The following is a 22,544-nucleotide window of genomic DNA, read 5'->3' on the forward strand; positions in this document are numbered from 1 at the left end:
ATATGTTGTAACATGCACTATTTATGAAACTTACAATCTTTTTATTTTTCATGGTCATACATCTCGATGTTGAGATGATCAATCAAAGGGTTTTTCAACATTAAAACTACCTTTTCCGTTGGATTTTTGAGGTGCATAACTCTACATTACAACATTAAAAGGTTGCAACCTTATACAAACTTTATCCTTTTATTTATCTTCATTTATATAATTTATGTATCTGGAGAAATGGAGACCTATAGTTATCTGATCTTGAGTTACAACTAAAAGTAAACAAAACACAATATCACAAGATAGTGCCAAATGCGTTAATTATGTCATAATTAATACGGGGTTTTGTTGTTGTCTTGCTCTCATTTCTTTAATCAAGATTTGATGATTAGACATCTCCAGACACTTAAATTATGTGTACAAAACAGACAATAAATTCAACCTTTTAAGTCCAGAAGGTCTTCGATGATCCATCTTCGTGTTAGTGTCTATGATTGGAGACGAAGTCTATGAAATATTTGTGTGCCATAACTCCTAATGAAAGACTTGGAAATAAAGTAATTAGTGGTCTTCTATATGGCCTTGGCTTTATGAAAATCTCCATGATGGCTCTAAAATCAATATTCACCGCTGACAATAAAAATTGAAATTAATAAACTGGTACAAATCTTGCAGATTTGCAAACACTTAATTTTAGGATGAAATGGAAAGTCTAGATGATTTGTTGCAGTATATACTATTTTTAAAATTTAAAGTCCTAATTTTTTTTTTTACAACCATAATGTTCAAGATGAAATTATTGATTTAAGCATCCCAAGATTTGGACCATGGATTTTGAACTAAACTAAGCGTCAATTAATTAGGACCACAACAAAAATGAATATACTATACATTGCTAAAAGATCATACACTTTCACAGGAGCATATTATACATTCACTCCCTTGGGCAGTATTTTGAAAACTACAAACTTTGGGATGTAACCTCCGCAACCTAGGAACCCCCTTCAAAAATGGAAAATCATAAACCACGCGTGTTTCCAAAAAATTATCAAAGATTAAATAGAGACCATCCAATTTTTAAGACAGTACACTGGAGAACTCAAAATTTACTTATCATTGTTATTATTATTATTATCGTTATTATAATGACTTTAAAGTGGATCCAAGAATTCCATATTAGGAAAAATATTTCATCCAAGGGAATGCTCCTGTAAAAGTAGCACAGCCACTCATAGCTGTATGGTGACTGACAACAATTAAAACATTCCTTGGAAATGTTTCATCAATCTGAGGAAGTCACTGGCTTAGCATGGGTAGTGGCGTGTGATGCATGGCTTCAAAATTTGAGCACCATTACCTACATCCATTTCAGCAGCTTATATCAACAACTTCGCCTCATAAAGCAACATGCCTCTCTCTCTCTCTCTCTCTCTCTCTCTCTCTCTCTCCATTTGAGTAGCTTATATCAACGACATGCCTCTCTCTCTCTCTCTGAGTTGAGCAGAGATCATATATATGGTAATCTGGGGAGAGAGAAAAAAGAGAAATCATACCAAAATTGGAAGTGTGGCAACCACAAGGAGCTGAGGTTTAGATGTACAAAGAGACAACGCACACATCGTACTGAAAAGCCACAGGTTACCCAACTTTACATGTACACTACTAAACAAGAACAAAAATTCACATAATTTCCAACACCTCTTGATCCAACCAAGACTACATTCACATGGTGGGGCAAAGATCCTCCAAACTGCAACCACAAAGCCTCCAAGTTAGAATCTCAAGGGAACATCAACAAAGCTCAATCTCTCTCTCTCTCTCTCTCTCTCTGTCTCTCTCTCACATTTGTACATGTGTTTGTGCATGCTGGAAAGTAATGTTGGGATATTGTTCCCTACCTTCTCCCTAAACATTCAATGATATCGGTGGTGAGTGTAGAACGCTTCTTGTTCTCAAAAGCAAGCGATGCTGCTCTTCTTAGTAATGCAGAGCCTGCTATACTTCCCAAAATCATCGGATTTTCAGTGAAACCCGCTCCCCTTGTTGCTTTCATCGATCTTGCCCAAGAAGAGAATAATGCAACACTAAAGTACAAACGCTTCAAAAATTAATTGAAATTTTGAGTATAAAAGCAAAAAAGTTTTCTACCAACATGAGGCTTAGAAATTGAGCTCATGAAACAATCGAAAAAACACCCAGATATCAGTTTGTTCTTTCCTACCACACAGAGAGAGAGAGAGAGAGAGAGAGAGAGAGAGAGAGAGAGAGAGAGAGAGTTCCAAGCAAGTTCGAAATTCAGAATTCTAGGCGATCCATTTGAAAGTAAAAGACCAATTTCATAGAAACCTATACGAAAGACATCGAATTGCACAAGCACTTGGCAAAAGCGTGAAGAATATCCATGATATTACAGAAAAGAAATTACAGAATGCGGAAAGCTTTTTCTTTTGGAAAAAGTTAATATAAGGTTGCAATCTTAAAATGTAAAATTAAGTTGCATCTAAAGAATCTATTTTTTTTTAGTGAGAGCATTTAAAAGATCTATTATAAAATGTTCTTTGGAAGTAGGAAAACCCTCTTATGGATCATCTCAACATCAAGATCTATAAAGATGAAAAAAAAGAAAAAATATTTCGAATATAAAAAATAATGCATCTTGCATCACATTATCTAGACCATCCATTTTCAATATGGTCATGTATTTATAGATCTACTTGGTTTGAACCATTTTTGGAGTCTAAAATTTTATAATTAGAGATGAAAAGAAATTCTCAGGCCATCCTAAAATTGTCTTACACCAAAATTACATCTTATGACAAAATTTGGTGCGCACCTTACTTTAGTTTTTTGAAATTGAGACCTTTTGCAAATCACACCTTTTTCTTTTTATTGGTTCAAGAATGGTAAAACTTGACAAGAAGAACTCCAATGAAACCGACAGAATCAACAGAGAATCGTGATAGATTTTTTTTTTTGTTGTAGTTCAAGGGTAGAAATTAAGATAGCTATTAACTAAAACCGAGGAAGAGGTGGAAAGAACTTGAAGAAAGTGTACCACATTAATGCCAAAAATACAATATTGCACCACCACTAATGTATGGAATCATCATCATCATCAGAGCCTTTCCCAACTAATTGGTCAACTACATGAATCCTGGTCCGTCTTTCTGTTTTATTAAGAGCCATATCATTAGTGAGGCCATAAGTCCCCATATTTTTTTTCACTACTTCCAACCATGTCCTCTTGGGCCTACCCCTTATCTTTTTTGAGCCTTCTAACTCGTACCTCTTAAAAGTTGCTGTACTAGATCTGCACAGCAGGTGGTCAGCCTACTCAAGTCTACTTTCTCTCATCTTATTGCCTATTGGTGCTACACCTAAATTCTCTCGAATGTATTCGTTCTGAATTCTATCCCTTCTTGTCTTGCCATTCATCCATTTCAACATCCTCACCTCAGCTACTCTCATTCTATGGTTATGTTGTTTATTGATCTCCCAACATTTTGCCCTATAAAGCGAAGCTGGTCTCACAACTGTCCTACAGAACTTATCTTTCAGTTTCATGGGTATACAGTGTTAGGATATAGATATCTCGGATTCATATTGATATACATCATTATGGATGTATAGGTATATATCTCTTGATAAGATTCGGTATCTAGAAGATAAGAAGAGACCAAGTCAAAGTTATTTGATCATCAAGTTAGTTTGGTGATAAGGCCTCCTACTATTTACCTCTATCTCCAAGATTCATGCCATATTTATCTCCTGTAATTGTGTGATTGTCCTCTATATATAGAGGTACTTATTGATGTAAACATTCATCCAAAAATAGTGAAGAAGTAGCCCTTTGGGCTTTGAATCTGTGGACGTAAGGCTTCGGCCTGAACCACGTAAATGTTGTGCTTTCTCTTCTTCTCTCTCCATTCTCCATTCTATGTCTATGCATGTATGCTCTCACGAATTCTAACATGATATCAAAGCTCTAGACTCTTCAACCTAAGATCTGGGCTCGCCAACCTAAGATTTGGGCTTGCCGACCTAAGATCTGAGGTTCCACCTCAGATATGAGGTTGGGAATTTCATTACCCTCTGCCTCTGTCGTTGGCTCGTACTCGTGCCCACCGTATTTTGCAGAGAATGGACTGCTGCTTTTATGCCCTATCATGCCCTAGAATCGCTGGCCCTTTGAAGTTTCAGAAGAGGAGGTGGGATTATGGCTATGGAAAAACCATTGGTTTGACAAGTGTGAGATGTTTCTATTCGTATGCTAAGAATGGGAAGAAGTGCGTGATTTTTATATCTGGGCCTATTGGCGCTGGAAAGACCAAGCTAGCGCTTGAGCTTGGCAAGGAACTTAATGGCCAAATCATCAGTGCGGATTCAGTTCAGGTCTATCGAGGACTTGACGTGGGATCTGCAACACCTTCACCTAGTAACAGAAACGAAGTACCCCACCACATGCTTCATATCTTAGACCCTTCTGAAGATTACTCTGTTGGGCAATTCTTTTAGCACCTTCCTCTGCTTTCTCTCTCTACCTCCTACCCACATCTCTCTCTACAGTCAACCTATTGTCTTTAACCACCAATTCTCCTATCTCCCCTCTCTCCCACTACACAATAGCAATTGCATTCTCTCTCTGTTAGTTTTTTCTCTCCCTAGGTACATTTTCTTTGTCAATTATCTCCATTGGAGCATATGGGATATTTTCAGTATAGAGTTTCTCTCTCTAGAACACTCTACGTCATTTATCAGGGCAATCTGTACCTCTTTGGTTTTCCGATCAGTAGAAGTATAAATTTATACCAAATGTTTTGAGTGTCTTTTTTCCATACATTAGCCCAAACCCAAAAGAAAAAAAAAAAAAAATTGAAGTGGAAAAGAAAAGAAAAATGAGTCGTATTTTTTTAAGATGTGGGCTATTGTCTAGAAGCCCAATTTCATTGGCATTTCATTGAAGTCAACATCTCTAATGTAACTGCTATGTGGACAAAAATATCAGTTCTTGCTGGTATTTGCGCATTTTTCAAGCCTGAAACGAGATCGCAGTAGAGACAGAGAGTTGCAACACGTCAGAGATCGCCTTATAGAGAGAGTTGTAATGATCTGCTCAAGATAGGCCATGCATTAGCCATTTGGGGCAATTGAGGAGCACCATTGCGAGAAGCTCTCGATCCTCGTGGGAGCAAGTTGCTTGGATCTGTGCTTGCTAAAGAAGAGGAGGTGGGAGGAGCATACATGCACAGACATTGAATGGAGAACGCAGAGAGAACATGGTTCTGGCTGAAGCCTTACGTCCACGGATCCAAAGCCCAAAGAGCTACATCTTCACTATTTTGGGATGAATGTTTACATCAATAAGTACCTCTATATATAGAGGACAATCACACAATTACAGGAGAGAAATATGGTATGATTCTTGGAGATAGAGGTAAATAGTAGGAGGCCTTATCACCAAACTAACTTGGATTTGAACAATATATATATACCCATACATTCATAACGATGTATATCAATATGAACTCGAGATATCTATATCCTAACACTCCCCCTCAAGCTTAATATGCTTTGACACGAAGCAGCTAGAGTTTGAACAATACTAAGTTGCGAGTAGTGATCTTCAGATTGCTTGAACAACAAGCACAGAAAAGCGGCGGTAGACCTCAGGAATAGACGACCTCAGGAACACCAGACAACCTCATGAACAAACGGGATCGAGTAACAAAAAACTCGATCATCAGACAGGATCAAATAACAGAAAGAAATTCGATCATCTCACAGGATGGAGTAACGAAAAACTCAATCATTAAACAGGATCAAGTAACGAAAAACTTGATCATCAACCAGGATCGAAAGATTCGATCATCAAACATGAGGCAATTGGCAACAGAAATCAAAAGAAAATCCGAAACCTTTGAAATGTTGCAATCTTTAGCAAGCACAAATCCAAGCAACTTGCCCCCACAAGGAACGAGAGCTTCCCGCAATGGTGCCCCTCAATTGCACCAAATAGCTAATGCATGACTTATCTTGAGCAGATCACAACAACTCTCTCTATACGGAGATCTCTGGGGCGCTACAACTCTCTCTCTCCTGTGATCTCGTTTCAAGCTTGAAAAATATGCGAATACCGGTAAGAAGTGATGTTCTTGTCCACATAGCGACTACATTAGAGATGTTGGCTTCATAGAAATGCCAATGAAATTATCATTATGGATGTATGGGTATATATCTCTTGATAAGATTAGGTATCTAGAAGATAAGAAGAGACCAAGTCAAGTTAACTTGGTCATCAAGTAAGTTTGATGCGTAATTGTGTAATTGTCCTCTATATATAGAGGTACTTATTGATGTAAACTTCATCCAAAAGTAGTGAAAATGTAGCCCTTTGGGCTTTGGATCTGTGGACGTAAAGCTTCGGCCTACATCACGTAAATGTCTTCTTCTCTCTCCATTCTCCATTCAATGTCTATGCATGTACGCTCCCACAAATTCTAACATACAGCAATTACATAAAACTTCACTTGCACATCTCTACTTCACCCACCCAGCTCTAATTTATGTGCGACATCTTCATCAATCTCTTCATTACCCTGGATTATCGACCCAAGATATCGAAAGTGCACTTATTTTAGTATTTATTGGCCATCAATATTAACTACTTCCTCGTCTCTATTCTTATTATTACTAATTTTGATTCCATATACTCTGTCTTAGTAGACTAATTTTAAAACCTTTGGATTCTAGATCATCCCACCAAAGTTCTAACTTTGTGTTGACGCCATTTCATCGATCAAAACTATGTCGTCCACGAACAACATGCATAATAGTACCTCATCTTGTAGGTGCCTAATCACGTCATCCATAATTAAGACAAAGACGTATTGGCTCAATGCTAACCCCTGATGCAAGCCTCTTGGCACTGAAAACTCACTTGTCTCACCACTAATGTACATAATAAGTACAAATAATGAATCGTATAAATACACTCCTGAAAAAGGGATAAAGGAGATGAGAGTAATTTCAACATGAACGTAATAAATAAGCTTTCACATATTCAATACTAGAGCCGCATCTATGGAAATCATGAAAGTTCGAAAGCGTTTTGATGGCAAACGACCCATCAAAATACAAATCATCTTGGACTCAAATACAGCCATTGCAGGACCTAAACCATTGTGCATCGAAATTGGTATAATTAAAGACTAGAGAGTAACTGAAACTTTTAGAGGAATGGTGGATGCTAGCTACTAAAATATAGGTTGTGGAATTGGAACTGACTGATTTGGGAATCCAAGCACAAAGAAAGCTTCCTTGCTTGAGGAAAATGGAGAAGCTATTAGATAGAAGAGGATAGAATCTTAAATAGTAAAGAGAGAGAACATTAGAATGGACTTGGTTAGAATCTTAAAACAGTAAAGAGAAAGCACATAGCTATTTGCCCCATTCCTCCCTCAAGACATGCATCTCAGACTCCTCCAAGGGTGGGACCGGGTTAAACTAAACTTTGATTGGAGTTCATGGGGAAACCCATGTACCGCGGGGGTGGAAGGTTTTCTGCATAGTCATAAAGGCAAAACATTGATTAGGTTCTCAAGGCCATTACCTATCATTGACTCTAGCAAAACAGAAGTAAAAGCCCTACCATTTGGTCTTTGATACTCAATGTACAAATGGAGCTCAATAGAAATAGATGGTGATTATGAGAATGTAGTCGCACGGCCAGTAGAAGGTTAGATTACCCATGGAGAAAAGAAAATGCCTTCAAGGAAATTTTCAAAATTATCAGCAGGTTCAAAATAACTCCGCCATTGCTGCTCCCAAGCCTAGAGAAGAAAAGAGGAAGGTTGTGTTACATGGTGACTTATGGTCTAACTGAGAGTATGATCTTTGATAGAGCAGAATGGCAGAACAGGATTTGTGTACCCAATCCCAAATAGTTGAGATAAAGCTTAGATGACAATTATGATGATCAAAGGGTTCAGAATCTTAATTAGAAATGTATGGAGGGGAGGGAGGCAAATGAGCACAAACCATATGACCAAGGGCGGATTTCCAAGCCAAATTTTGTTAGTTACACATTTTCAGTGTTGATGTTCTTATCCAAATGAACACGATTTTGTAAAGGAAGTGTATTTGCCAATATCTCATTTTTTTATTAATGAAAGTACATTCAACAATAGAAAAGGAAAAGGAGAGAAAGGGGAAAAGGGGGGGGGAACTGATATCCACTGCCTTGGAAGTGGTGGAATGATTTGTTTTCCGATTCCGCATTTTCATCCTGTCACACCCTATTATTCTTTCTATTCCTTTGGGTTATCTAGAACATTGTTAGAAAAACTGGGCGATCTAACCGGTAACCGCCCGGTTAGTTAGGAACCAGCCCTATGCCGGTTCTGATTTCAGGCGGTTTTGGTGGTTGGCTGGTATTTTAAAAAAAAAAATTCAAAAAAATGTATACAGAATGCCAAAAATAAGGAATTTGATTTGTAATACATTTTTTAATATTTTTTACATTATGGTAAATATTAAAAAATGTTTTGGTCATTAATACTCACTTTTAAAATCCACTTTTTCATTAATTTTCAACTTCATTTGCATGCGTTTTGTTTTAATCATTCTTTATATGCTTTTCATATTCTAATAGATTTTTTTTTTGCATTTTTTTAATTTTTTTCAACAATTTTTTGGCCGCCCGGGACTTGACCGGCTAGAACAATTGAATCGGTCGGTTTACCAGTTAGGCCGGTTAAACTGCTTCCGAACCCATGTCTGGTTAATCATTCCGGTTCGATTTTGCGAACACTAATCTAGAATGACATTTGGTTCTGAATGTGGCTGTGAGGTCGATAGCCTTTTGGTTCGCTGGAAATATCACTTAAAATGGTCCAACCACCTACAAAATAATTAAGGTGGTCAAATCATCCAATTTAACATTAGAATAATTATTTTATAAGTTCCATTTTGCTCAAGTAGCTCCTCAAAAAATTGTCTAAAAATTCCCAAAGTGCCTCAGTTTAGTTTTCAGAAGCCAAAACAAGCAAGGACCAGGGGCATTTCAATAATTTGACCTCACTTAAGTGGCCCGAGCAAAATAATGTTAATACTCCACTAGTTCAGGCTTCAAAATTAGGAACATGCTTTTCACAATAAAATCATTGGTCTATGATTCCTAAGACCAAGCAGGGATATTCATGTCATTTGGCACTAGAGGCTACGAAAATGTGTTAGGGAGAACTTTAATCCCTGTTACAGTTTACATCGACCCACAATGCAAGGTCGAATACCCCTGTATCAAGCCTTGAAGCTTACATATCACAACTCTAAAAGGACACATACAAACAAGAGGGAAAAATATCAATACCATGGGCGTATGGAGCCCGTATACCTAACTATATGCAGGGGTACTATCCACAGTCTGCTCATTCTCGAGCTGAGGCTTCAAGTGAGTCTGGATCAACAAATTCTCTCTCTATCGAATTTCTGCACCATGGATCAGAATCGGAGGCCTGTCTCTTAACCGACAGTGGATGAGTAGTCACCTCTCTTGTTTCTCTATCACGCATAAGAGAAGATTGGGGTGTGTACTAATTTTATCCTCTCTTTCCTTCTCTCACTGAGATGTGTCGTTTATATAGACTTCATGAACTGATAAATATGAATATTCATGAGTCACATCCAAATCATTAACCATCTCATCTATTTCTCACGAATTGGCTCAAAATGATAAACTTGTATCTTTGTTCAAATTCGAAAGTGTTTGCAGATGGCTTTGATGATAATCATGTCCTTGATTAGTCTTAATCTTGTCTAATGTTCGAATTTAAATGTGCAACTGCCAAAATTCACCGTGATATTGCATGAGAGAATCCAGGAAATCAGTTATTCTTTATCCGTTATCGGTTAGTCTGCAGAACTTTATTGATGTGTCCGCATATTTCTTCTACTGCTTTCTGATGACGAGTCCATTTGCCATGAAATATGGAGAGATGATAGAGGACTCGAAGATGAACTCAATGGTTCAAACCGCACTTCAAAAGGGTCACGAACGAGAGAGATATGATCCGTCAACGTTAACCCATTTCTGTTGCGAATTACAACAGCAAATCCGAGGGTTGCAGGTATAACTGCTTCCACCACTGAGAATTATACACCTTGGGAATATGATAATCTTGTGGAGGGGACAATGACACATATTGGGAATATGATAATCTTGTGGAGGGGACAATGACACATATTAAGGCATAATTGGGCCTTCATATGGCGAGTCTTAGACATATCATACTCTGTTTATTACATTAGGAGCATATCTTTGTAAATATCTTCAAGAATCAATACCCATTGGGTTTGCATAGTTGTTCAACGTCTGTCAGGATATCAATCTAGCGTCCTTATCTTATGGCCATGCCCTTAGGTTCATTGGGTATCCTTCAAGGTGTATTTAGCCTTGTATCATTACTAAACATACACCCAATAGGCACAAGCCAAGGCGGCATGAGCCAAGTGACCAATAAGCCCATAATTGTTTAGGCTTAGCAACCTGAAAATCATTTTTTTCATTTGGATATGCTTTTTGGGTCTCTAACTTTGTACTAGGAGGAGTAAGCGGCTTAAGAGAAGTGATGGTTCTACCCTTCTTATTTAGATATAGGGACTCCAAAGTTCCATTGAAAATCTTTGTTTTGTATTCCTTTGTTTGAACAAAGAGAGGTATTATCGTGATCGCTATTTAATTATGGGGCACAAGCAAAATGACAGTTTTACCCCTCTTTGTTCAAGGTTAGCAACAAGGAACTCACATTATTCATTGGAAACTCTTGTTCCGAGTTCCCAAATCTGAACAAGCAGCGTCATTTGGCTTGGGCCACTTAAATAGGAACAAATAACCAGAACACCCCTACTTTTTTAGGCTTCCAAATACTGAATAAGTGCAATATGGGTATTTTGAAACAAATCGAGGAGGTATCTAAGTGAAATGAAACTTATAAAATAACCATTCCAATTCTAAATTAAATGCCTTGACCACATTAATGATTTTGTAAGGTAGTCCGACTATTAAGTGATATTTTCTGGACAAAAAGAAACTATGATAAATCCAAAACAATGCATTAGTAACTACTAACAGACATGAAATTACTACGGACACATATTAATGGCAAATGTCATTGGTTGCATTAAATAATAGGGATATGTTAGGGTGCTCACACTATAGAGCATTTTATAATTGTACTCAACAAATTTTGGATACTTATATACTATTGATTTGTAATACAATATCTTTTAGTAAGGGTATTTTTGGTCATTAGGAGAGGTGTGACATCATCTACATGGGGTGTGATAGGAGAGGTGTGACAATCATCTACATGGGGTGTGACATCACCTACATGATGATGTCACACCCCTCCTAATGACCAAAAATATCCCTACTAAAAAAATGCTCCATGTACAAAACAAAGGTATGTACGTGTCCAAAATTTGTTGAGTACAATTATAAAATACTATATAGTGTGAGCACCCTAACATAACCCTAAACAATATTATGCGATGACAACCATAAAGTATCCGGGACAAAGCTCACCTTCCAGAAAGAATATCACCTTGTCCACCACAACGTCGAGGAGATCCAAAAATACTTACCATTTCAACTGTAAAAGCATCAAACACACACGTAAGATAGAGAAACAAGAGGTGGCTATCCGTGAATGCTCTTCAAGAAAAGGAAGACTATGCATGTTAGAGCAGACGAGGTAATGACTCTTTACATATTTTTCTCAATTGTTTGTAATGCCTTTGAACTTTATAATAATGCAAATACTATCTACAGTATGGGAACCAATTCCTCATGCAATAATAAGTTTTGTGCCATCTATAAACAACGTTATAACCACTTCAACAATCCATACCAGTAACAACAGTTATCACCACTTCAACAATCCATACGAGTAACAACAGTTATCACCACTTCAACAATCCATACCAGTTTCTCCATCACTGATAAGATCATTCTTCCCTTTCTGTAGGATGGTAACGCCGCCAAGTCTGACCAGCAAAAAAGCACTTTCCCCTCAGTTTCAGGGGGGCAAAGACAAAAATCAAAGGCAAAGGCCATTTAAAAAGCAACTTATCAGAGTACCGTTTCGAAAGCATCTGCAGTTGCTGAGGTGCATCCTCATCACTGACATCACACTCAAGAACCTTTTGAATGAGGCGTTTATACTCATTTACATTTGGAGTTAGGACTGTTAAGTGATACCCTTTCACTAGTTCAAGATTATTTGTCACAAGAAACAAGCCATCCTGCATTAAGAGCATACTCTATTACTAAGAATATCACAAAAGAAATAAGGTTCCTATAAGATCAATTACCAGGCATTAACAGGTACAACACAACAGCCGGAAGTATACCCCATCAATGACTAATGGTATGTTCTCTTTCCGTGCATGTTGTATGATTTCACTCACACATTCCTGAAAAGTCAAGAAAAAAGTGATTGAAGAAAGTGAAAGTCATAGATGATGTCCCAACAACAGGAATAAACATCTTGTTATAAGCCCTCAAAACAGCCCAGGGTTTTGCCTGGTTCTTAATGGTAACAAAGTTAAACAAACCAATTGATCTATCAAGTATCAACAGAAGGCTGGCACAGCATGAAGCTGAAAAGGCACAGTTGGGTAGTTTAACATGGATAGAAGATTGACACAGCGTATATAGTAGCCTTACACTCAAATTAACACAACAATTGGCAGACTGTTCTAGTAACAACTATTTCTTCCAACTGGAACTGTTTGGTTTCAGGTTGGAGATAGGTGTTACAGTAGCTACAAGCAGGCAAAAAAGGAAAGTTAAAAAATAAGAGGGAAAAAAAGTAGAAAACTAATTTCACACCATAAAGAGGGAAGCAGGAGATCCATTTGCAGTATGGGGTGACTCTAAAACATCTATTTCATATTTTGTTGATTATTAAATTTTATAATGGCAAGTTCCTGATTTATTAGGGGAAATTGATTCATTTCGACCTAAAAAGAAAAAGGAATGTATCCAATATGAAAATAAGCACCAATGCGACGCACAAATGGTCTTATTTCCCCTTGATTGTATAGGATATTGGAGGCCACTCCATTCCTTTTTTTTGCTTTTTAAAATAATGACTTCAATCAAAATTTATATCCAAGACAAAATATACCAAAAGAAATGGGTCCCTTCCAAGGCCTGGGCCAATGATGAGACAATCAAATCGCTCCATCCACTTAACAACATCTGCAAGAACCCTTTTTGATGTAGGGAGTTTATTTTCACTCCTAGATGACCACCAGAGAAATAAATTTTAGATCATTCAATTATTAACAATTAATTTAAACCAAACAAAGACTTATTTCATGGATAAAAACTTTCGAGTAAAGACAGGGATATTGGCAGTCATGAACCTTAAGTTGTAAGACTCTTCAAGCACAGGGTGAACAATTAATTCAGGGCTATAGCTCTTTATGACTGTTGCAGCATCTGTTGTGCAGAAGACGTGGGACAAATCTGCACCCTGTTTGATATGCATGGCAAAAAAATTAGATCAAAATTAATTGAATTAGAAACTTAACTTTACATATTTGATTTTAAGTGTTCATATTCAGTTTGTCAACACTCAGGCATGGCTCTTTCTTGAGAATTTGTTAAACAATTTTTTCCTTTTATTCCTAAAAATCTCTTTCATACCAGACTATGTGAGTGCAAACACACACACATGCATAGGCACACGAGCATGCACAAACCCACATTTCCTTTCCTCATATGTTTCTCAAGTTATGCATGAAAAGAAAATAGGGGTATCACCTTGACTGCCAAAAGATGCAACATTAAAGTTCTTTTTTTTTTTTTTTTTATGCACAAACCCACATTTCCTTGAGCACCTTTTTTGTGGTTATCTGTACAAATTTACTCTAGCCTATACAGAGTCAAGGTTATTGTCATTTTTCCATATGGTGAAGGATGAAGACAATCACCACCCATGGTGAATGTTAAAACCCACACGCATGAATACATGCACATACACACACTCAATATCAAGCGTCCATTTCCTACAGTTGGCCACGTCCAGATAGAATTGGATGGATTCAAGACCGTGGCAATTAGCTAGAAATTGGGGAATTGAACGAGTTTGGAGTGTTACAAACTCATAATCTTATCAAGCCAACTTCAGTTGATCCAATCAGCTGGCTCAGTTTTTACGTCATGTTCTTGTGCTATTAATAATGCATGTACATGTATCACAAGATCATTGAGAATGCATAGACTGGCAAGACCGAGAGACAAGAAAAAGTAGCATGTATAATACTGACTATTTTCAGTGCTGATATTGCTGCAAAATATGGTGCACCTGTGTATTCACGACAACCACCAATAACAGCTATTTTACCTGCAAGGAGAAATTTCAAAATCATGGACATCCATAGTAAAGCACTAAATTCCCATACATCCCATAAAAACGTCAATGAGTGCACCAAAACCTATTACATACTTCGAGTTTTAAGCAAATTCTTCAATTTCTTGAATAATATATTTCCTTACAACTATAGAAAATGACAAATTCATCGTATAAGTTCTTTTCCAATTCTAATAGTCCTTTGCTGCTAATTGAAAGTAGAAATAACAAGAAAAAATTTAAATAATGAAGTGCCAACTAATTTGGGATTAAATGTCAGAGGGTGAGAGCTCTTCATTTGAAGGATTTGATTCCAGTTTCAATCCCCACACTTAACCAAACAAAAAAATAAATCAATAGAAACACATAATCGAAGACTTAATATGGCCACTAAGATAAGCAATTACCTGCTTGGCCCTTGTGTCGACCTGGATCAAGTGGAGGAACAATTGATCTAACAATTCTACTAATATCTGACTGCGAAAGGCTATGAATTGTACACTTCGTTTTGTATGAACTCTCCATGGAAATGTTGCTACAATTTTCTCTAAGGCACCTTAACAAGAAATGTTGTCTTCTCGAAACAGCATCAGTTGCTAGTATGCGATCGATATGGCTGTTCAAAAAGGTGAAACAACCATTCATGCCATGTTTGAATATAGGATACAAAGGGTGCATACTCCTTGATTCAACCTGTAAAAATTCCAAATTCGAAATTACTAAAATGCATTATAAAAAGCTCATATATATATATATATATATATATATATATATATATATAGAAAGCCACTAGGCAATGCCTATGGGTGGTGAGAATGAACAGTGTTTTCGCCCATAGGCTCAGCGCCGTCCAATTTTTTCGGGCGGTGAGGATTAAAGACAGTCATGGATCTAGCATGTCCGGGCGGTCAAACCGTCACGGACATAGCAAGTCCGTGGCGGTTAAAAAAATACACAGAATTGCCACGGATCACGTGCCGTCAGTTGTGGCTCCGTTCAATAAACCGCCACGGGCATAGCATGTCTGTGGCAGGGCGAAACACTGTAGCAATTCACCTATACGCTTTTTTAAGACTTTCCTATATATATATATATGGGAAAGGAGAGATTGAAGAAGCTGTCAGGCATATAATTAGAGCTGATGTGCTTCTGAAGTCTTATGTGATTGTCTCGTTCCAATGAAATTCAAGGGGAAGTTCTATCGGACAGCTGTAAGACTAGCAATGCATTATGGGATGAAATGTTGGGCTATCCAGAAACATATCCATAGAATGAGGGTAGCTGAGATGAAGATGTGGAAATAGATGAGTGGCAAGGCAAGAAATGATAGAATTTAGAATGAAGACATCCAAGGGAACTTATGGGTCGTTTGGGTCCCTAGATACGCAAATCTTGGGTTTTTCTCAATACTTGGTTTTGCAGATTATAGTATATATACAAGCTGGTTTAGCAAACAATGTTGTTTGGCTTGCTGCTGGAAGAACCATTATATGAAAAAGGATGCGGTTTGCATAGACTCGAGGCTCCAAACAATCAAATTCGAGCCCACCTTCAAATAGAGTTGAGAAAAGTAGTTTCAATACTGGAAATCTTTGTGATAGCCTTAAAATATCTTATTAACTTTAATTATAACATTTAACGCTTCAAAAATAGTGAAGATCGGGCAGATCTATGTTAGTTGTCACGTCTGTGTGTGTGTGTGTGTGGGTATGAGGGGAAGAGAGAGAGAGAGAGAGAGAGAAGGAGATGGTTTTGTGGTGTCGACAGTCCGTCATGAAGTTATTGCCTAACTTATCATGGGTCGTGTATGTAGAGAGAGAGAGAGAGAGAGAGAGTGAGTGAATGAGAGAAGTATAATTCGACCTATAAATATATATAAACATATAATCCAAACCGTCAAATATATTTGTTATATTATTGATAACTTATTCCCAAAAATCTTTTATATTGGCCATATATTACTAGGGAATCATCAAATTATGGAATGAACAGATAAACTGCATTAACAGCACACAACCAAAACCTAGTTTTCATCTTCATGGTGCCAAACAGGGTATTTTTCATAGGGAAAAGTTTATATAGAGCTAAGGCTCTAAACAATCAAATTAGAGCCCAGCTCAAAAATTTCACTAGAAGAGGTTGTTTTGATGCTCAAATATCTTCCAATTGATCACCTCGACATCAAGACGCATGGACATGAGAAAAAAATGGATTTCAAGTTTTGGAAATAGTACATCTTGTAGCGCATTTTTTGACCATCAATTTTCAAGTTTTTTCAAGTTGGGGCTAACTCGTCTAACATTAAGCACATCTCTTTGATTTCTTGATGTGCTCTATCACCAGCCATAAACTCATTAGCCATGCCATTCACTACCACATGAAACTGTCCTTAGATATAAGTCTCCTATAGGGTTACAGATTTACAATGAATAGCAATTTTCCTTGGTATGAAATGCAGTGTAAGCAATTGGAAACAATCAACTCCAAACAGTACATCTGCAGATGGAAACAATCAATTTTTGCTGCCACTTGAGTTTGTTTGATGACAAGATGATAAAAATAATTCTCATCATTGAATTTGATCACAAATATGAGCATGGATCTCATCTATTGACGCTGTTTTTCTGCTGAGAAATTCACCAGAAAAATTCTGTAGATAATCAACACGAATTGATTTGATTTTGTATCAATTTGAGTCTTGATCTTGCTGCAAATTTTGCTACAGCAGTCTCAAATAATTTTAGATCAAATCAAGTAATGAAAATGAGATCAAAAGCCTGATGCTTGTGATGATTTCAGATGATCCAAGTGAACCAAACTCCCATTTGTAGTTCCCCAAAACGAAAATCATGAACATGAACACAAAATCAAGAGATTCAAACAGATAAATGAAACAATGAACCACAAATGCAATATCTAAAAATGGAAATCAAATAAATTCATAAAAAGAACAAGCCTGGACATTCAACAAAACTCCATCAAATTTCAGAAATAAAAAACTTGAAAAAATGTTCAAAGCTCACCAGAAAAACTCATAGAGCAGATAACCAAAATCTGCCATGTCATAAAACTTGCAGAAAATTAAAGAGAATTATTAAAATCATCAATATTTACTCACAATAATAAATTAAAAAATCCACAAAAAAACCCACAAGAACTTGTAGCATTCGATAACCCACAAAAAAAAAAAAAAAATCACCTATCAAATATCCAAGGTCAATCTAAGCTATGAGCAATAGAACTCTTCTGTTGAACATTCAAGCAAATACCCTTTAACAACCAGAGAGAGACCTAACCTACGATCAATGAAAACCCCTAAAAGAAAACAAAAAATGATATCAAACCCAAGACAGATAACATCCTCCATTTTATCAACATCAAGAGTATAAAAATTTGAAAGCAGAAATAAAATAAAATCAGGATCCTCAAATCTGGTAATGCAAGTCAAATCGAGAGGAGTGATGGAAAGATGATAGATCTTCAGAAAATGTGTCAACAATGGAGTTGAAAATGATGTACGAGAGATGGCGGATCGATTGAGGTCATTTTGCAACTTCAATCGTATGGGAGAGGCCGAGCTTGGTTGGGCTGCAGCAATGGCAGAGGAAAGTGGGGAAGAGAGACAGAGGAAGATGTTGCAAAATAGGGAAATGGGGCAATGAGCGGCGCACAGCCCAAGGAAACCAAGGTTTTATAAAAACAGAGATCGGGAAATTCCAACTTTTTTTTAGAATTCACGTGCACCAGTTTTGAGTGTTTTTATGGATACACTAATCCGGGGTTTAAAGGCAGCTTTTGCGCCAAACAATATTTTTTCCTCAAAGCTAGGATATGAATAACCAGGATTTGAGTGTACTACGTCCCAAACGACCCATTAGGGGTGGCTTCAGTAAGCGATAAGATGATGGAAAGTACGCTTGGGTGGTCTAGCCATGTGCGGTGTTGACCTAGAACAACACTGGTTACGATGAGTGGGTTCAAGTGGAAGGCTCTAAAAAGGCAGTGGGAAGGTCCAAAAGGACATGGATGAAAGTAGTGAGAAGAGATACGTGACTTATGGTTTGACTGCAGATATACATGTGCCTGACCCCAAATAGTTGGAATAAGGATCGGACGATGAAGATGATAATAATTATCTGTGATGTTTGCAACTCATTATCAACAAGAACTGTGCAACGTTTATAAACCCCAACCTACGAGACTTTGTGCATCTACGCCAAACTCATTATCAAACTTTCAGTTTTATTCGTATACGAAACATAATCTAGAGAAAATCTAATCAAAAGCTAAAAGAACTGTGCAATGCCTCAAAGCAACAATATCATTCAAATTTTTAGTTTTGTTACTTCACACAATACAACCTAGACACTCTAGAGGAATGCTAGATTGAAACTCTTGTGATTTTCCTGGTCCAAATCTATTCACAAGCTGCAGATTCATCATGAATTGGAGCACTATCCAGAACTAGTCATAATTCAAACAAAATACATTGACCTACCCATAACAATTTTGGTTTAAGTTCCACAGTAGTCAAGAGAAACCCTAGGCAGATGTTACAGAATAAAACCAACTACCGAATGACTGTAATCCTTAAAAATGCAGGCCAAATGGTTCACTAAATGCCCAAAAAAAAAAAAAAAAAACCAAGCTTTCTAAACTGAACAAACTATACCGGTCATAGAATTTGGTTTCCAGTTCTCATACATGAAACCTTTTCTCTCTGTCTCTCTTTATATATCCTGTTAATGGGCCGCAGTTGAAACCCTAACTTCTTAGAAGCATTCAAACCTCTGATACTACCACAGTTCTACTCTAATATAACAAATGAATCCAATAATAAACCCCAAACTTTGATGACCACAAAAGTATTTCACGAAATTCTAGCTATGGAGTTACTAAAATTCATCGAAAGAAAAAGCTCACAAGCTAAAAGAATCACACAAACTCGCCAACAATGTCACAAAATTCGTACAATCAAAACAAAGTCCACTGTTTCAGTCCATCAAGGATTGATCTCACAACTCAAACTGAAAAAAAAAAGGTCATATTTTACTGTCACAATAACGAGGGCAAAGAACAGCTGCAGAGGACTGATGAGTGCAAAAAAGTGGCCCAAAAACAATGGAAAATAGGAAAATTTTCTGGATTTAAATGTAAATCTAAATGGGAATGGAGTTGACCTGATTGATCCCAGAGCCATTGCACCGCAGTTCCTCCTTGAGAAAAATGATTCTAACAATTTGAATGCTTTCTGAAGGCGAGGGGCAGTTCTAGAAGCTAACCGAAATTAATTTAAAGGAAAAAGTTAATTGGAAGGTGTCAACCTTATATCATTACATTACCGATGATCCTACGAGACCCTCCCCTACCGTAGCGCTGCAAATGACCACTCTTAAATATGACACAAATATATAGAAAAATTATCTTATTAGTGAGGATTTGACTCGTTTTTTAGTTATATGTATAGTAAATTTAATAGTGATCATTTAGAATCTTAGATACATGGGTGTGGAAGGGTTTCATAGGATTATTGTTATTATTATATTATGGTACGGAACAAAAAAGTTAATTCAAATCCTATGTATTCTATCTACTTTTCAGATTTTCAAATACTACATATTTAATCCACTTTTTAGATTTTCATATACTTAGAAGTTTGATCAATCTGTACGATTTTTAAAATTTTAAATTCAATAATTCAAGATAAAAATATATTTTTAAGCTTCCTAGGAATTTTCTGGTACCGTAATTAGATCTTCTAACAAAGTTCTAAGATATGCCTTACTTAGATTGTCTAAGGTTAACAACACCTTATAGAAATCTTGCCCTTTTAAAGAGTGGAAAGAGTTATATAAATGATAGTAAATCGCTATTTTAGGTGGATCGTATAGATTTTGAACGCTTATTTTTAATTAGAAGATCTTAACTTTTAATATTATATTGAACTATGCCACAAATCTATACTACCCAATTAAAAATAGACATCGCAACACCACTACATCATGCCTTTTTAACCATGGAAGAAGCTTAAAAATTTTACTAGAAGTTGTTGTTTTTGATGTCCAAATATCTTCAAATTGATTATCTCAACATCAAGATGTATGAACATTTGAAAAAAATGGATTTCAAGTTTTGAAAGTGCATATTGTAACACATTTTTTTACCATTAATTTTCAAGTTTTCATATATCTGATTGATCTATATTATTTTTTAAGCTTTAAATTTTATATTTAAAGATGAAAATATATTTTAAAACTACTACAAAGATTTTCAGTATTGAAACCATATTTTTCAACACTATTTGAAGGTGCATTTTACTTTGATTATTTAGAGCCTCGACTCTATAGAAACCACACCCTTTAACTATTACCATGGATACAAGTTTTGAGAATCGTAAAGGATAAAAATGGTTGAAACAAAAGATCAATATGGGTATAAAATTTGAGAAATTGTAAATGAGGCTTGCATTATTGAATATCTGACAGGGACAAATGTTTGATTGAAGTGTCAATCTTAAAACCACAAAATTAACGTGCACATGAAAAACTCATTGCAAAATATCGTTTCAATATTGAAAAACCCTCCAATGATCATCTACACCTCAATATGTATGGACATGAAAATGAAAAAGGATTTTGAATTATAATACTATTCACTTTTGGCTTTTGGCTCAAGGTCACAATCATTTTTAGCAATTGGAATGAAATCTGACAAATTGAAGTGTGTGAAATTCAATAATATGATATCTGCCGATATATTATGTCAAAAAGGCCAATTTTGATATTAGCATTTCCAAAAATAGTGAAATATATTGTACGGCTGCAAACTTATACAGCCACTCCTCAAATCATCTATTTATCTCCACCTTACATTTTTGGAGTTTTTTTTTTCGGTAATCTAGTAGAAAAGATAGGCCCCTAGCCGTATTTTCCTATAGATTAGAGAATTACCTTTTGGAAGGTGTTAGTGGGTCGTGTCAGCAGGATTGGAGACTACAACATAGTAAGTAGGTAAGGAGGTGCTACCATTACGACCCAACCCCTTTTCCTATTTATGGAGTTTAATAGTAGGAGACTTGTGCATCTTTTTTGTGAACACAAGTACTGAGACTATCAGCTTTGTGGGAGCATTTGATAACTAGCTTTTTTTTTTTTTTTTTTTTTGCAGTTTCTTCAAGAAAATCTCAAGAGCGGGCTTTTCTAGAAACTAGGAGGCGATGAAGTATTTCAATCACACCTCAAACTATTGGTCTCCGCCTAGAATATCATGTATCTGACTAAAACAAAAAGGTTTTAACCTAAATTATTCACTTTGCAACCGTTTTTTTGGACGATCTTTTTCAAGTCTTTACAAATTTTAAGAACTTTCATTCAAGCCTCCGAGCTTTCACTATCTTTTGGACCTTCAAATTCCATAGCAAAGGGCAGAAATAGATTTACATGCTACGTCAAAGATTTTCACCACCGAGTTTAATTTTTGTTGCAGGGTTACCTCATCCTCCAAAGTTCATTGAATTTAGCCCTCCAAACCCCCTTGTCACAATTAGCCAAATCTTTTAGCTTTCTTACTAATTCCTCTCATAAGTTTTGAATTGACCTTCTAATCCCCCCACAAAACATGTTTTTTCTCAAAATTAAAATCTTCTATTGTTGATGTTGACCCCAATTCGTTTTCATGGCATCATTAAGTTCCTTGATGCCTTGACTCCTTATTTCTGTCATATTTTTCTTGAAGACAAAAAGTACTTTACTACCTCTAACTAGCATATGGCTATTTTTCTTTGATATTGTGGACTAAAACACCCGAGCTATAAAATGATCATATTTCGTAAAGCTTGGTTTTAAATGCAACTTTTTCAAAAACACATTGATGTTTTAGAGAACTTTTGAAGGCCTTATTTTTTCAAAAAAAACACCAGAAAAAAAAAAAAAATCAAAAGAAAAGGAAATTTCTTCACTTTATGGTTTCAAGAAAGAGTCTATACTTCCCTTACCATATCCAGCCGTCCGATTTGAATGAACGGCTGAGATAGACCCAATCACACTTGTGCACTGTTTTATATTTTTTTTACAAAATATTTTTACACAAAATTTTTGGAATCCACTTATTTTTCTTTGACAATGTGGACCAAAACAC

The 22,544-nt window shown here is 36.3% G+C and overlaps 1 protein-coding gene across 6 annotated transcripts; it reads right to left on the minus strand.

Moving 5' to 3' along the window:
- Positions 1–1,082: 1,082 nt before the first annotated feature.
- LOC18448538 (pfkB-like carbohydrate kinase family protein) lies at positions 1,083–19,852 on the minus strand. 6 transcript variants are annotated; one of them, XR_016057462.1, is made up of 12 exons: positions 19,589–19,852; positions 14,816–15,101; positions 14,326–14,402; positions 13,420–13,529; positions 13,179–13,293; positions 12,400–12,462; positions 12,128–12,291; positions 11,972–12,033; positions 11,573–11,639; positions 1,890–2,075; positions 1,545–1,741; positions 1,083–1,348 (listed from the first exon to the last, which is right to left on the minus strand). XR_016057462.1 is itself a non-coding variant. In XM_088869428.1 (11 exons), the coding sequence occupies exons 1-11, from the start codon at positions 19,606–19,608 to the stop codon at positions 1,714–1,716; spliced, it is 1,101 nt and encodes a 366-aa protein (XP_088725554.1). In that variant the 5' UTR covers positions 19,609–19,792; the 3' UTR covers positions 1,520–1,713. The 6 variants fall into 6 exon arrangements, 1 of the variants encoding a protein (XP_088725554.1); XR_016057464.1 differs by having other exon boundaries at positions 11,898–12,033; XR_016057463.1 differs by having other exon boundaries at positions 14,816–15,024; positions 19,589–19,792.
- Between the last annotated feature and the right edge of the window lie 2,692 nt (positions 19,853–22,544).

The sequence above is a fragment of the Amborella trichopoda genome, chromosome 6 (assembly GCF_054954075.1).
Source record: "Amborella trichopoda isolate Santa Cruz 75 chromosome 6, AtrichopodaSantaCruz75HAP2 v2.0, whole genome shotgun sequence".
Taxonomy (NCBI): domain Eukaryota; kingdom Viridiplantae; phylum Streptophyta; class Magnoliopsida; order Amborellales; family Amborellaceae; genus Amborella; species Amborella trichopoda.